At 46.7% G+C, this 17329-nt stretch overlaps 1 protein-coding gene across 1 annotated transcript in view; it reads left to right on the top strand.

The window, feature by feature from the left end:
* CCDC33 (coiled-coil domain containing 33) overlaps positions 1–17329 on the top strand; it is a 305981-nt gene that overhangs the window by 93619 nt on the left and 195033 nt on the right. The window contains 1 exon segment of the mRNA XM_075006670.1: positions 4608–4709. Coding sequence (XP_074862771.1) covers positions 4608–4709 — 102 coding nt within the window.

Raw genomic sequence — 17329 nt, 5'->3', positions numbered from 1 at the left:
GAAACAAGAGGAAGACCAGGGGCAGGGTAGGGCCATTGCTCGATGAGGAGGGAGAAACAGTAACGGGGAACTTGGAAATGGCAGAGATGCTTAATGACTTCTTTGTTTCGGTCTTCACAGAGAAGTCTGAAGGAATGCCTGACATAGTGAATGCTGGTAGAAAAGGGGTAGAGTTAGTTTTTGAAATAAAAAAAGAACAAGTTAAAAACCATTTGGAAAAATTAGATGTCTGCAAGTCACCAGGGCCTGATGAAATGCATCCTGGAATCCTCAAGGAGCTGATAGAGGAGGTAGCTGAGCCGTTAGCTCTCATTTTTGGAAAGTCATGGGAGACAGGAGAGATTCCAGAAAACTGGAAGAGGGCAAATATAGTGCCCATCTACAAAAAGGGGAATAACAACAACCCAGGAAATTACAGGCCAGTCAGCTTAACTTCAGTGCCAGGAAAGGTAATGGAGCAGGTAGTTAAGGAAGTCATCTGCAAGCACTTGGAAGGTAGTAAAGTGATAGGGAACAGCCAGCATGGTTTTGTAAAAAAACAAATCATGTCAAACCAACCTGATAGCATTTTTTGACACGATAACGAGACTCGTAGATAAGGGAGAAGCAGTGGATGTGGTATACCTAGACTTTAGTAAAGCATTTGATACGGTCTCGCATAATATTCTTATCAACAAACTAGGCAAGTCCAACTTAAATGGGGCTGCAATAAGGTGGGTGCATAAATGGCTAGCTAATTGTACCCAGAGAGGAGTAGTTAATGGTGCTCAATCCTGCTGGAAAAGCATAACAAGTGGGGTTCCGCAGGAGTCTGTTTTGGGACCAGTTCTGTTCAATATCTTCATTAATGATTTGGATATTGGCATAGAAAGTACGCTTATTAAGTTTTCAGATGATACCAAGCTGGGAGGGGTTGCAACTACCTTGGAGGATAGGGTCAAAATTGAGAATGATCTAGATAAATTGGAGAATGGGCTGAAGTAAACAGGATGAAGTTTAATAAAGATAAATGTAAGGTGCTGCACTTAGGAAGGAATAATCTGTTTCACACATACAGAATGGGAAAAGACTGTCTAGGAAAGAGTACAGCAGAAAGGGATCTAGGGGTTCTAGTAGATCACAAGTTAAATATGAGTCAACAGTGTGGTGCTGTTGCAAAAAAAGCAAACATGATTCTGGGATGCATTAGCAGGTGTGTTGTGAACGAGACACGAGAAATCATTCTACCGCTCTACTCTGCGCTGGTTAGGCCTCAGCTGGAATATTGTGTCCAGTTCTGGGCACCCCAATTCAAGAAATATGTGGAGAAATTAGAGAAGGTCCAGAGAAGAGCAACTAGAATGATAAAAGGTCTGGAGAACATGACTTATGAAGAAAGGCTGGAAGAATTGGGCTTGTTTAGCTTGGAAAAGAGAAGATTGAGGGGGGACATGATAGCGGTTTTCAGATATCTTAAAGGGTGTCATAAGAAGGAGGGAGAAAACTTGTTCTTCTTGGCCTCTGAGGAGAGAACAAGAGGCAATGGACTTAAGCTGCAGCAAGGGAAGTTTAGGTTGGGCATTAGGAAAAAGTTCATAACTGTCAGGGTGGTCAAGTACTGGAATAAGTTGCCAAGGGAGGTTGTGGAATCTCCCTCGCTGGAGATATTTAAGAACAGATTAGATAGATGTCTATCAGGGATGGTGTAGATAGTGGTCAGTCCTGCCGTCGGGGCAGGGGACTGGACTCGATGGCCTCTCGAGGCCCCTTCCGGTCCTAGTGTTCTATGATTCTATGATATTATGAGAGCAATATTAGATCAATATTAGTGCTCCCTAATTTGAGCTAATCATATTTACAGGGAAGACAGTCACGTGGTAATATGGCAATAACTGCCTCATTCAAATTTATCCTATAGTGTAGACACAGCCTTCCTGTGCTTTCCTGCTGGCAACTTTGGTGTTTTGGCCAGAGGTGTTGAGGCTGAGCACTTAGTTACTAGGCTAGGGGTGAAAGCTGTTGCTAGATTATTGTGAGGGTGGGGCATTCAAGGGGCTGGGCACGTGGGCGTAGCCGTAACAAAGATTTCTTAGTGCATCAAGGAGAGGACTCTTTATATCACTTGAGATGATGAACCAGGGATCTCTGCTCACCTCGTAGTGAGAACTGGCACAGGAAAAGGTCATGTAGTGCTTAGCCGTACTCAAAGCCGGACTACTACTGGTGATATTGTCTTTGCGCTTCTGAGACCATTTATGAGTGTGAATTCTTGGTGTATTACTAGGTTGCTGTTGAGACAACACAGCAACTAACATTCCTGACAGTGTGCTATAGATGTGCCTAGAGATGGTCCAATAAATAACCTTGTCTGAGGTTGCATAGATAGTAAACGTCAGAAATGGGGTTGGCACTCTGACGTCCCACCTCTTGTCTGTGGAAGCCATCTTGTATAGACGCCATTTCACATCCCTTGTGTGTGCACGCACGCAGGAGCCTATCCTTTCCTTGTCCTGTTTGGGAATGGCTGGGAGGGTGAGCTCTATGGAATGCATTAATGAACTGTTTGGAGTTGGGGATCCAGCTCCCTTGTACCTGTTTTTCCTTGCGGATAGCGGTTTCTCTTTGGAAAGTGATTTACAATTCTTTAACTAATTGCCTCTGACACTGGCCTTGTTTGTGTAAGGGTATAAAATACTAGAGTTAGCTGCATCAAGCAGCCTTGCTGGACCTGGTTTTACTAGTGTCCAGTTTGGTTCATCTGTTGCCTTATTGAATTGAATAAAGCTGAATATTAGCCACCTAAACACAGAGAAGTCTTGTGCTTCAACATGTCCTCCCTTCTAACCAAGAGATATCCATCTCTAAAAAGGATAGCCTCACACAAGTGCCATTCAAACATTTTTTGTGAGTTAAAGTTGCATCCTCTGAAATATCAGATGTTTACACCACCATCAAGGAATCATACTGTTTTCCTTTCAAATGAGCCTTGTTTCCATTTTCAGACCCATTGCAGACTCCCTGCCATGTGTGTTTTAATACAACACTGAAAAATGTGGGTACCATGCTTAGTTGTTTGAAAAACTGGCAGGAAGGTCCCAATTATTTACATTTCACAGTAACTCTTGGTGGAAGTGTGGCCTTTTCATGTGACCAGATTTTTGTATTGGGTCTGGAAGCCATTTTAATGCCCATTGTGGCTATTGGCCCCAAATATTGTGCTGGGGGACCGTCTAAGGTGCCTAATGAAACTAATGAAGCCTTACATTTATATATGCTACTCACACGTCTGGATCACGTACTTAGGTAGCTATAGATTTTTAGCTATGTAGCTGTATTAGAAGATATTTCAGTGCAAAGCTTCACAATAGGAGGTGTGAACTCAGCCACATCCAGGATGAATGGTTTATAAACAAAGGCTCAGACAGTCAAATCCACATCTCAGAGGCTTGGTACTTGTCAATGTAGTGCAGTCCACTGGTCAGGTGACCTCGATTGAGGCAAAGGAACAGGCCCATCTCAAAAATTTGAGACTCTCTCATGGAATTCATCCAATGCCAGTTCGCCACAACAGCCTACCTGAGTCAGGTGGGGGCAGACCCTCCAGGGACTTTGGGAAGAAGAAAGGGCTTTGTCCCTGAACACAAGAACAGAAAGGATGGTGTGGACATAGCAGTATCCATCTTGGATCTTTTGTCTTTTGGACGCCAAGGGTCCGTGTCCCAACATGTGGATTCCAGCAGGCCAGATCTACAGTGCTCCAATAACTAAATCTATGTAACCGAAATGAACTGAGACTCTTTCAAGAAAGTGCAAATAACCCTGCTGGCCTGCATCAGTAGTTATGACTGATGTATGTAAAGTATTGCTTTAACCGTTCTTCTCTCTAACCCTGTTCTTTCTTTCTTTATTAATAAATCTTTAAATATTTAGATCTAAAGGACTGGTGAGCTTGGTGATTTGGGCAAGATCCAGTTATATATTGGCCAGGAACTGGGCTGTAGCCTTTGGGGCCCCGAGGAATCTTGGTGTTGAGTAAAACAGGCTTAAGAGCCCCTGACCTGAATTTGGAGGTTGTTGGTCTGGGCTGTTGCAGCAGCTGAGAAGCCTGTGGGTTTGCTTGTGCAGCTTCTGGCTCGGCCAAGGGGCTGGCAGAAGTGCTGTGGTGGATGTTGGATTTGCCTCAGTGAGAGAAATCCCAGCCTAGGGCTGTGAGTAGCCCGGTTTTTAAGCAAAGCTACCCTGGATTGATTTCCCTAGCTGTGCCCAGAAACCCTGTCCTATCACAGGCCTGACAAACTCACTTTATGCCATCCAGTAATTCGCACCCCTCTCTGTTAGCACAACTGGGTTTCCTCTTCTCCATTTCTCAAGAAGTATCAGGAAGTCAATCGCCATTGTACATGCAAATTATTAAATATTTAAATTCAGAAGGAGAGAGATTTATTCTATTGATCTTACTGGAAAGGCTCCAGGGGACCAGGAGCTTTAATTATCAGTTGTTGTTTTATTGTCAGTTATGGCAGCTCTGTGCCACCACGCCACAGCCCAGACTGTTTGTATATATAACACTTCTTGTTTTGTAGTCTACCACTCATTCCATCCTGTGGTTTTGTCTCCTCCTCCAACAGCCAAAGAAGAGTGACCCCTTGGGTACAAATCTCAATGCTACAGTTGTTTGTAAAGGCAGCCTCATCCCACGCTATGTTGGAATGAATTACGCTGGTTTAGAGGTAAGCTCTGTGCCTGGAAGCTAGCAGAAGGATGGGCCTACTGCTATAATAGTGGGAGTGGGTAAAATGTATGTTGGTACAGTAGGGGTGGATGGGCAAAGCATCAGACAGTAGGAACTTGAAGAAAAACACGAAATCTCTCATCATTGGCCGTATCTACACTTACAAAAAGCTTTGAGATGGTCATGCCTATGGCCAAATTGAAGAATGCTAGTGATGCGCTGAAATGAATATTTGGTGCCTCATGAGCATGCTGCTGTCTGCGGCACTTGCAAAGTGCCATTGTTTGCTTTCCCACAGCTCGTCTACACGGGTCCTTTTTGAAAGGACCCTGTCAACATCAAAATCCCCTTATTCCTATCAGCTGACAGGAGTTAAAGTATTTTTACATGGCTTAAGCAAGATTTATTTTATTTTGTTCTTTTAGTGGTAAAAGTTATGTCTGGATTCCATTTATATATTAACTACCCATTCTTGGTGGCTTTAGTAGCACAGGGAAATGGGTCTTTCTTGCAGGATTTGTGGTATCTAATGTTTTTGTGGATGGAAGCAGGATAAAAAAGCAAGAAACAATGTGGGAGTGAGTGAGGGAAGGGTGGGCTATGTAGTTGGGCTTAAATAGTCTCTCACCGGGCTGTAGTGTGCCCATCACCCTAGAATCTGACTGCTTTTCAAAAGTGCATTCAGAAGCGTGAGTACTCATCTTTCGCATGGAGTTTGTTCTTTCATTCTCTCCCCAGAAGAAGCAGCATATGGAGTGGAATGACTTGTTTGGCAAGATATTAGGTTTGTTGTTTTAAACGTACACACTGCTCTGTATTTATTCTACAGAAGGCAGGTTAAAGAGAAATGTATCTTCCAGTTGGAGTAGAAAGAGATGAGGTTTGGGATGATCTTTGATTCCTGGGGAAGTCTATAGTCTCAGACCACCTCATTCCTGGAAGAGGTTCTGTTTTTATGTGTCAGAGGGGTAGCCGTGTTAGTCTGGATCTGTAGCAGCAACCAAGGGTCCTGTGGCACCTTATAGACTAACAACACGAAAGCTCGTGCTCTAAACTTTTCTGTTAGTCTATAAGGTGCCACAGGACCCTTCGTTGCTGGTTTTTATGCTGCATCTACACTGTAATTAAAAATAGCAGCAAACTGAGTCCCAGAGCCTGGGTCAATTGACACGACAGGGCTCAGGCTGAAAGGCGGTAACTCTGCACTGTAGACTTTCAGACTTGGGCTGGAGCCTGGGCTCAGCAGCCATGTGAATTTGTATTTCTACACTGATTTTACAGGCCTGCAGCCTGAACCGGGGTAAGCTCTGCTGCCTAGCTGCAGCTGTGCTCTGGGTCTTTTTATCCCAATGTAGATGTGCCTCAGCTGGAGTCTTTAGGATTTGATGATCCTGGTGAGGCCCCTTTTCAGGGTGTGATTCTACAGCAGTCCATTGAGTTATGCGAGGGTTGTGTCCCACACGCCCTTGCTCAACTCGAATTTCGTGTAACTTGGGGGTGGCTTTTTTCCCCTGTGGAATGCACATTCTGCAGTTGGGAAAGCAGGAGGAGCACCTGCAGCTCCTTTTGAAAGGTAAGCCCTGGGGTTGGGGGAGGGTAGTTGGGGAGGACTAAGCCTGGTGTGGGTTGGGGCCATGAGAGCTGGCTAGGGGTCTAAGCCTGGGGTGGGTTAGGGCTGCAGGCGGTGGAGTTGAGCCAGAGCCATGCAAGGGGGTAGTGATCCAGGATGCCGGGGGGAGGAGGTTGAACTGGGGCTACAAGGGGTTGGATGGGGGTTGAATTGGGCCCACGCAGGGCCAGGAGAAACGGGATTTTGAGTTGAGGTTAATGCTGGTTAAAGCAAGTTAAGCCCACTCAAAATCTAACATTTCAAGGATTTACTGTATTTAATCTCACCTTAGCTGCCAACCAAGTCATACTGGGGGTGGGAAGAGGAGGGTTGGGGTTGTGCTATGCTGAAGTGCATTATCTAGGGTCAATATGAATGCTTGTATATCGATACCCTGTACTCTTCTCATTGCTAATCAGTGTCCTGGAGCTAGCAATGCTTGGGTTGTTCCCGATCTCACGCCTCCTCTGTCAGTCTGTGATTTGATGGAGAGGGCTGTTTTCATTGCTGACAGCAGCAGAAATGGGTCCAATCAATGAACTGCCATAGGCTGTATGTAGCTTTTGGGGTTTATTTTTATCAAAATCATCAAGCAGGTTTGATCAGTGCTGCACCTGGCTCTTATTTAAAGAGAATTATTGAGGACCCCAAGAAATCCTCTGAATCCCTACTGGGTTTGAGTCAAGAGAACCCAGGATGGCTCTCACCACACCTCCTCTTGATGACTTGGCATCTCTAAGGTTTATCTCTGTTTTTGTTCACAGTCAAGGTGAAAACTATGGTTTTTGGGTATTTGAACACCTTGGGGCAGGGGGTGCAGAACCATACCAGGGGCCACTCATCCCCAGAGAAAAACAGTCATGGGGGACACACAGAAAAGACTCAGGGCTTCCACCTAGGTTGTAGGATTAGGGTTGCCAACTTTCCTGACCATTCACACCAATAGTGTTCAATCGGGAAAGACGGTAACCCTATAACAGGGTTAGAGTCAAAATGAGGCCTTCAGTATGCAGAAGGGGCTACAGGCTGGAGCAGAGGGTTGGGGTGTGGGAGGAGATGAGGACTCTGACTGGGGGTGCAGACTCTGGAGTGGGTCTTGGGAGGATGGGGTTGGGTGCAGGAGGGGGCTCTGGGCTGGGTCCAAGGGGTTTGTGGTGTGGGAGGGGACTCAGGGCAGGAGGTTGGTGTGGGGGATCAGATTCTGGATGGGAGTTAGGGTGCAGAAGAAGGTGAGAACTGGACCAGGGTGTTGGCAGTACAGGAGGTGGTGTTGGAGCGCTTACCTCTGGCAGCTCCTGTACTTGGAAGTGGCTAGCATGACCCTGTGGCCCTTGGGAAAGGGAGGTGGCTCTGCACATTGCCCTCTTGGCCAGTGGAGGCTGTGGGGGCAGTGCCTGCCAGTGAGGACAGAGCATGGAGCTTCTCAGATTGCCACTCATGCTCCAGCCCTGCTGGAGGTGTGGTGTCGGTGCCAAGGCTTGAGGAATTCTGGCCTGTGGCATGGAGACTTGCTGTGGACTGCATGAAATGAAGCAGGGGCCAGATCTGGGCTGCACTCTGGAGGTTCCCCACCTCTGCCCCAGGGTATATCTACATGCTGTAGTGATAGCTGTGAAGCCACAACAGCCACCTGGCTGAGTTATCAGCCTCACCTGAGACCATGTGTATGCCCTGGAGCAGCTAACCCAGCATGGCAGCTTCACTGCTATTGTAATTGCATCCTGCTAACCTAGGATAGTCACACTGCGGATTGCAGGGTAGACACACACACAGGCCACATTTCTGCAGTCTCAAACCGCCATGTTTGACTACAGTGCAGAGTGAGAGTTAAAGCCAAAAGGGGCTGAATACAGGTGTGGTGCTGCTTGGCTGATTCTTGATGATGGGGTCAAACTGTTAGAGCACTGATTTTTTTTTTTTAACTAGTCTGTGTGGCTGGCCAGCATGTCCAGCTACCCAGTGCAACAGCATTATGTTTCTTAACAAAAATGACAAAATGTAGCCTTAAAGTAATATAAGATTTATTTTATTGGAGCAAAACAGCAAGAAAGAATAAAACTAAAGTCTCCAGGAGACAGTAGAGTGTACACATCCTGTGGGCAAAGGGCTGCATCATTGTGATGTCCTCTGTAGGCAAGTTAGAAGCAGAGTTGGTCTGTTGGAAACTGTTTTGATTAAGTTGAAATTTTACACAATAGTATATCAATGTTTACAAAAATTTGTTGATAAATTACAAAGATGTTTTAAAAATGTCAAAATACCTCATTTTCATGTTTTTGGACTGGAAAGTTTAGATTTTTTTGTTTCTAAGTTGCTTTTTGTTTCAAAATTTACTTTATTTGACATAAACTAAGAATGTATTTAAATGGTCAGCCCTGAAAGGCATGTTATCAAAATGAAAAGTTACGTTAACCTTTTCCAGATTTTCATTTCATGGAAAAAATTGCCTTTTCCCCCTAATTCGGGAGGATAGTTTTCCCAAAACTCTTTTTTTCCCCCCAGTTAGTGTTGTTTGGAAATGTCAACAGTGCAGCTCGCTCGAAATAAAGGCATTGCTGTTCCTGGGATCAGGCCAACTTCAGGGCACATTGGTGCTCAAGCAGTCAGTTGTAAGGCTTTGTTGTTTGGACCTTGAAAACCAAAATGTGGACTTCAAAAACCATGAGAAGTCCTGTGGCACCTTACAGACTAACAGATATTTTGGAGCATAAGCTTTCGTGGGCAAAGACCCACTTGGGCAGATGGGCTTAAAAATCTCCTCTCTGCTTGCATGCTTACAAAAAACTCCATAATGGTTAGGCATCCAGTGCCATGAGCTGCTCAACAGAGGCTCCAAGGCTCAAGCTGACATGGAAAAATATATAGGGGTGCTCAGCACCCACCAGCCCATCTTTTCAGTGGTGGCTGGCCTCCAGTGAGCTGCTGGGCAAAGCCCCAGGGCTGGGCAACTGGCAGGAGGTTAGGGTAGAGAGTGCACAGTGGCAGCCAGGGATGATTTTCCCTCGTTTTTTCTATTAATCTGCAAAATGACTTTTTTTATCTGCAGCTTCAATATCGAGGTAATGTGTGGATGTGTGCCACCACTCAAAACAAAAACCTAGAAAGATTTTTTTGAAAACTTACCATAGGTCTGGCCAATGGTACATGTACAGAGGACTGTAAAATCTTCCTGTCAGCAGACATTTTGAGCCAGATCCTCAGCTGGTATACAGCAGCCATGAAGTCGATGGATTTACTTCATTTTACACTTGATGAGGAATTGGCCCTTTCAGTCTATCATATTAGAACAGATTCCTTATTACTACTGCAAATGCATAGACTGAAGTCTTCTGTATACAGCAGGCTTTTCTGAGGAGCAGCAAGCATTGAAACCCTATTTCAGGTTGCAGTTCTCTTTGCTCAGAATTTAATTGGTAGCTGGAAGTGCACAGCTGAACCTAAACTGAGATTCGTCACCCAAATTAAAGGGAAACTCTCTGGCTGTGTCTACATTAGGAAGTTCCTTTGAAAATACTTTCGAAATATCCCAGGGAGCAGCTATACACGAACAGCACTCCTTTGAAATTACTGTCGAAAGAACACAGCCTGCCTTTCGTCATCATTCATCCATTCCCATGTTAGGAAGAGTACATTCCTTCGAAAATAATTTCAAAAGAAAACACGTGAAGCCACTCCATGGGGTGGTCTTTTGAAAGAGAGGGTCCTTCAAGGCACCAGGCCACCGGAGCACAGAGACGCCCTGGCCAGCTCCAGAGGAGCTCCATGCTCCCTGTGTCCAGCTGTGTTTAAAGTCCCAAGGACCCAGAAACCCCATGGCAGGAAGCTAAGAGCATGCTGGCAGCAGGGACAGCATGAGCCTGAAGCCTCATGCCCTCCAGCACACCAGTGAGGAGCCAAACGCAGCCAAGCTAGCCATGGCCAGGAGCTCACCTGCCCCAGAGAGCCAACTTTATCCTGGGGGAGGACTCCCTGGACTCCAGCCAGGGCAGGGGAAAAAAGGGCCCTGTCCTGGTTGGAGCCAGAGCTGCAGGACCTTCTTAGCCTGTGGGGGGACAAGGAAGTCCTGCTGTAGACCACAATGTGCTGATGCAGTACCACAGCCTTTGTCTGCCAGTCTCGCCTCCCGGGGGCACCCCCATATGCCCCAGAGCAAGTGTAGTCAAAGGTAAAGGAGATGCTGCGGGTCTCTTGCAGGTGGCTCGGGGGCAGCGCCTGCAAGCTGCTCCTATTATGACAAGCTTGACTGCATTTTTGGGGTGGAGGAGGCAGCCCCCCCGGAAGAGCTCCTCGACACCCTGGAGCTGGAGGAGGAATGCCATGAGGCCGAGGAGGAAGAGCTGCTGGAACCCTGGAATGTGCGTTTTGTGTGTAGCTGCTCTTTCGAAAGGCGAGTTTTCAGATGGTGGCTTTTGAAACTTCACTTTTTGAAACTGAGCTGTAGTGTTGCCACAGTCTGTGTCTGAAGGTGCTTTTCTTTGGTTAGAGGTAGTAATGTGTGGTATTTCACAGTTTTGTGTAAATCTTGGTTCAGGATGTGGATCAGACTCCGTAAATTATATAGAGACCGATAAAATACCGCTTATTCCCATAAATCATGTGTGAACAGAGGCTCCACAGAAACATTTACTTTCTGTAACAGAATACTTCTCTTCAATAAGGGCTGCTGGGACTGAGGGCGAGGCGCACCTCTCTCCACCACAGCTCCTGAGCTGTGGCCTGGGGAGAGAGGAGTAGCTCTACTAGTTCCTCTGCAGCTGTGGCTGGAGCTGTGGCTGGGGGGTGAGACCTCTCTTCCCCAGCCCTGCATGCCTCAAGCTTCCCGAGGCCTCCATCACCACTACTTTACCCCTTCCCCACCCTCCCTGCACATGCCCCACACTCTCACGTGCACGTCTGCATGGCTGAGGCATGGCCCTTGATGGCTTCCTCTGCACCCATGCAGCCATGCACCTTAGAATGAGGACGGGGCATGCGGGGAGAGGGTGGAGCAGGGATGGGAAGAGTTGGAATGAGGGCAGAGCATAGGGAAGAGAAGTGGTGAGGGTGTTTCTGTGCTTTCCCATGTGCCATGAGAGAATCCGTGCTGCCCGAGCCATCCCATCCATTGGAGGGTTTGGAGCAGCAGCCTGGAGCCAGCACTTTGCAGGGCCCTGTGAGGCCTCAGGTGGTTTAGTGGATTACCGGGGGCCGTGTTGTTGGCAGCAGGGTTCAGGCCTGCCCCTACGCTCACCAGTGGTGATAGCCCCAGCCTGCTTCACTCTTAGAACATAAGAACATAAGAATGGCCATACTGGGTCAGACCAAAGGTCCATCCAGCCCAGTATCCCGTCCGCCGACAGTGGCCAATGCCAGGCGCCCCAGAGAAGGAGAACAGAAGACAATGATCAAGCGATTCATCTCCTGCCATCCATCTCCTGCCCTTGTACTGAAGGCTAGGGCACCATACTTTACCCCTGGCTAATAGCCATTTATGGACCTAACCTGCAAAAATTTATCGAGCTCTTTTTTAAACCCTAATAGAGTCCTGGCCTTCACAGCCTCCTCCAGCAAGGAGTTCCACAGGTTGACTGTGGGCTCTGTGAAGAAAAATTTCCTTTTATTAGTTTTGAACCTACTACCCATCAATTTCATTTGGTGTCCCCTAGTTCTTGTATTATGGGAAAAGGTAAATAATTTTTCTATATTTACTTCCTCCACACCATTCATGATTTTATATACCTCTATCATATCGCCCCCTCAATCGCCTCTTTTCCAGACTGAAAAGTCCCAGTCTCTCTAGCCTCTCCCCATATGGGACCCATTCCAAACCCCAAATCATCTTAGTCACCCTTTTCTGAACCTTTTCTAATGCCAATATATTTTTTTGAGGTGAGGAGACCACATCTGCACGCAGTACTCAAGATGTGGGCGTACCATAGTTTTATATAGGGGAAGTATGATATCTTTTGTCTTATTATCGATCCCTTTTTTAATACTTCCTAACATCCTATTTGCTTTATTAACTGCCGCTGCACACTGCATGGATGTCTTCAGAGAACTATCCACTATAACTCCAAGATCCCTTTCCTGATCTGTCGTAGCTAAATTTGACCCCATCATGTTGTATGTGTAATTTGGGTTATTTTTTCCAATGTGCATTACCTTACACTTACCCACATTAAATTTCATTTGCCATTTTGCTGCCCAATCACTCAGTTTGCTGAGATCTTTTTGTAGTTCTTCACAATCCCTTTTGGTTTTGACTGTCCTGAACAACTTGGTGTCATCTGCAAACTTTGCCACCTCACTGCTTACCTCATTTTCTAGATCATCGATGAACAAGTTGAACAGGATCGGTCCCAGGACTGACCCCTGGGGAACACCACTAGTTACCCCCCTCCATTGTGAAAATTTACCATTTATTCCAACCCTTTGTCTTCTGTCTTTTAACCAATTCCCGATCCATGAAAAGATCTTTCCTCCTATCCCATGACCGCCTAATTTACATAAAAGCCTTTGGTGTGGGACCGTGTCAAAGGCTTTCTGGAAATCTAGGTATATTATGTCCACTGGGTGCCCTTTGTCCGCATGTTTATTAACCCCTTCAAAGAATTCTAATAGATTAGTTCGACACGACTTCCCTCTGCAGAAACCATGCTGACTTTTGCCCAACAATTCGTGCTCTTCTACGTGCCTTGCAATTTTATTCTTTACTATTGTTTCTACTAATTTGCCTGGTACTGATGTTAGACTTATCGGTCTATAATTGCCAGGGTCTCCTCTGGAGCCTTTTTTAAATATTGGCGTTATATTGGCCGTCTTCCAGTCATTGGGTACCGAAGCGGATTTAAAGGATAGGTTACAAACCACTGTTAATAACTCCGCAATTTCACATTTGAGTTCTTTCAGAACCCTTGGGTGAATACCGTCTGGTCCTGGAGACTTGTTACTATTCAGCTTATCAGTTAACTCCAAAACCTCCTCTAATGTCACTTCCATCTGGGAGAGTTCCTCAGATTTGTCACCTAAAAAGGCTGGCTCAGATTTAGGAACCTCTGTAACATCCTCAGCCGTGAAGACTGAAGCAAAGAAATCATTTAATCGCTCCGCAATGGCACTGTCTTCCTTGATCGCTCCTTTTATATCTTTATCGTCCAAGGGCCCCACTGCTTTTTTAGCGGGCTTCCTGCTTCTAATGTATTTAAAAAACATTTTACTATCATTTTTTGAATTTTTGGCTAGCTGTTCCTCAAAATCTTTTTTGGCTTTTCTTACTACATTATGACACTGAATTTGGGAGTGTTTATGTTTCTTTCTATTTTCCTCACTAGGATTTGACTTCCACTTTTTAAAGGCTGCCCTTTTCTCTCTCACTGCCTTTTTAACATGGCTGTTAAGCCATGATGGTTCATTGTTAGGTCTCTTACTGTGTTTTTTATTTGGGGTATACATTTAAGTTGGGCCTCTAGTATGGCGTCTTCAAACAGTTTCCATGCAGCTTCCAGGGATTTTAGTTTAGTTACTCTACCTTTTAGTTTCTCTTTAACTAGCTTGCTCATTTTAGTGTAATTCCCCTTTTTGAAATTAAATGCCAGAGTGTTTGACCGCTGCGGTGTTCTTCCCAACACAGGAATATTAAAAGTTGTTATATTGTGGTCACTATTTCCAAGCGGTCCAGTAACTGTTACCTCTTGGACCAGATCCTGCGTTCCAGTCAGGACTAGATCGAGAATTGACTCTCCCCTTGTGGGTTCCTGTACTAGCTGCTCCAAGAAGCAGTCATTTAAGGCATCAAGAAATTTAATCTCTGAATCCCGTCCTGAGGTGACATGTACCCAATCAATATGGTGATAATTGCAATCTCCTATTACTACTGTGTTTTTTATTGTGATAGCCTCTTCAATCTCCCTTAACATTTCAGCATCACTATCACTGTCCTGGTTAGGTGGTCAGTAATATATTCCTAATACCATATTCATATTAGAGGAATGAATTGTTATCCATAATGATTCTATGGAACATTTTGATTCCTTTAGGATTTTTGTTTCATTTGATTCTATATTATCCTTCACATATAGTACCACTCCGCCACCCACACGACCTGTTCTGTCTTTCCGATTATAATTTATATCCCGGTATGATAGCGTCCCACTGATTGTCCTCATTCCACCATGTTTCTGTGATGCCTATTATGTCAACTTCCTCCTTTGATATGAGGTACTCCAGTTCACCCATCTTATTAGACAGACTCCGAGCATTTGTGTAAAAGCACTTTAAAAAACTACCACTATTTATATGTCCGCCTTTCACAGACGCCTTGGATTTTTTATATGCGATTGTTTCACATCTGATCTTGCCCATATATTATTTCCCACATTCCCTGTCTGACTAACTTCTAGGGAGTCCCTATTTATGGAGCCTCGTGTAAGAGAAGTCTCCGTCCGATCCACGTGCTCCCCCGCACCAATCGGCTTTCCCCCACCTCTTAGTTTAAAAACTGCTCTACGACCTTTTTAATGTTTAATGCCAGCAGTCTTCCATCTGCCAGTGGCAGTGATGGAAAGGGGTGGCCTGGCCTCAGCTCGCTCTGCTGCTCTGACAGATGCAGATGGGAGATGGCACAGCAGAGCAGCCTGGAGTGCAGAGGCAAACGCCTTTGGTACCAGGACCTCCTCAAGTTGTCTGGGTTGCATCGCTTCAGTGAGATGACTTGGGGGAAGGGATGCAATTAGGGTGGAAGGGGATGGGAGGGACGGGGCCTGGGGTGAATGGAGTATGTCCCAGTTTTGCATCCCCATGGCCCTGGTGCTGCCCACTAGGTGTGGGGAGCCAAATGCTGAGTTCTTGGTTGAACTGGCTGCTTAGGTAACTGATTAAACTGGAGGTAGGGTGGGGCTAGGGGATGGCTGGCAGGACCACTCCTGCCAAACTGGGCTGGAGCAGGCCTCTGCCCTGCTCCCCCAGGCAGGGGCTCTGGCCAGACTGGAGTGTCCTGGGGCTGCTGCAAACTAGGGAGGCTTCAGCGGGGCTGGAGCACTCCCCCACCCTGCCGACAGCACAGGCTATGGCTGCTCTGGTATGCTGGAGAGCCTTCACCTGCAGTACTCCCAGGGTCACTGTGGACCTCAGCTGCTCTGGCTAGGCTGGAGCTCCCTGGCCTGCAGCCCTCCTGAGCCGGGCCCACCGAGGACAAGGGTTGCTCCTGCTGTGCTGGAGTGCCCCCTGTCTCAATTGGCCCCCGTGGGGCTGGAGCAGCTCCCCCTGACAAGTAACTGGTAAGCCTCATCCGTTTAGGGTGGGACTTACCAGTTAACCATTACCATCCCTATCACAGACCATGAGATCTCGTCTCTTCTACCTTGCCCCTCCCCTCATGAAATCTGGTCTTTTGTGTGCTTTTTCCCTACACTATATGGAGAAGGAGAGGGAGAAATTTGGGGGGTCCTGATCCAAAAGAGTTGCAGGAAAATAGCAGGGTTATTTTTGGGTGGGTCACAGTGTTGCCACTTGTACAGACATGCCCCTTTCAAAGCTGGGCAGCCAGACATGAACAGCTTTTGGCTGGGCGCCAGCTTGGAAGGCAGCACGCTGCCAACACCAGTACAAAAGTAAAAGGAGTGTTGCAGGGCAGTCACTCAGCCCCAGTGAAATAAGGATTAAACTGAACACAAGGAGAGGTCTGGGATCGTGGGCCAATCAGAAAAGGCATAGAGACAGCCAGTGAGGGCCTAGATAGGCAATGGAGAGAAGCAATGAACACACTCTTGCTCCAGCTGTAGAGCAGGAAGGACCTGGGATAATGATTTCACTGCCCTTCAGTGCATTAAAACACATGGGCTGAGCTGGCCAGGAATGCAGTAGCAGGCCAGGATAGAGGGACACAGGCAGAGCAATGGGTGGAAAGCTTCCCAGCACCCAATGGTGCTCTACATGGCTCTGAACATGGCTCAGGTCCTATCAATTTTACAGTCCATTTTGGTCAATTTCAAAGATGCAGAATTTTAAAAATAATAAATGTCATGATTTCAGCTATTTAAATCTGAAATCTCACCATGTAACAGTAGGGGCCCTGGCCCAAGGCAGCACTGTAGTGGGAGTTGCAGTACTGCTACCTTACTTCTGTGAGGCTGCAGTCAGCTCCAGCTAACTGGAGAGTGGTGGCTGCTGGCTGAGACCCCACTCTGAAGGCAAGAGAGGGTACCCTGAGGCAAAGCAGGACTGGGGCAGCACAGTCAGTGCTAGGGACCTCTGGCCAGGCAAATTCCCAAGCTGCAAAGCTTGAGGTAAGGCCTGAGGGTACTAGGGCTGCAAGGAGGCAGCCAGGGTTGCAGAGGGCAACAGGTCCACGCTCCCTTGCCAATGATGAGTGACCATTTCAGACTGCAGTTTGCCCCTGCAACAGGAGCTAGATGATAACTGGCAGTGGGTCACTGAGGCAAGGTGGGTATAGGGATTTAGCTTTCCTGGGAGGGGGTGGACCCCAGAGTATGGGGCACTACTTCAGGGCAGTACTGTGAGGGAAGGGACACCGTAAGGGGGACAGGGCCTGAAGTAGCACAGATAGGTAACTGAGGGCAAGACACCAGGCAGCAGGGATACTCCAGGGGTGGAAGAACTAATTCCTGCATAGACCAGTAGGAGCTGCTGTGCCAGTGAGGGCACAAACCAGTTGCAGGTAGCAATACCATACCATGCCACCCTTACTTCTGTGCTGTTGCTTCAAGCTGCCAACTAAGGGTGCAGTTCTGCAGGCAGCAGCACATAAGTAAGGGTGTCAATACCATCCCTACTTCTGTGCTGCTGCCAGCGGTGACTTTGCATTCAGAAGTGGGGTTTCAGCCAGCAGCCACCACTCTCCAGTTAGCTGGATCTGACTGCAGCGCTGCTGCCTGCAGCCTCACAGAAGTAAGGTAGCAGTACTGCAACCCCCACTACAGTGCCGCCTTGGGCCAGGGTTTCAGCTATTTAAATCTGAAATCTCACCATGTAACAGTACCCCTACTGTTACATGGTGAGATTTCAGATTTAAA

This window comes from Carettochelys insculpta, chromosome 12 (genome assembly GCF_033958435.1).
Source record: "Carettochelys insculpta isolate YL-2023 chromosome 12, ASM3395843v1, whole genome shotgun sequence".
Taxonomy (NCBI): Eukaryota; Metazoa; Chordata; order Testudines; family Carettochelyidae; genus Carettochelys; species Carettochelys insculpta.
This window is presented reverse-complemented; position numbering and strand designations above follow the sequence as displayed.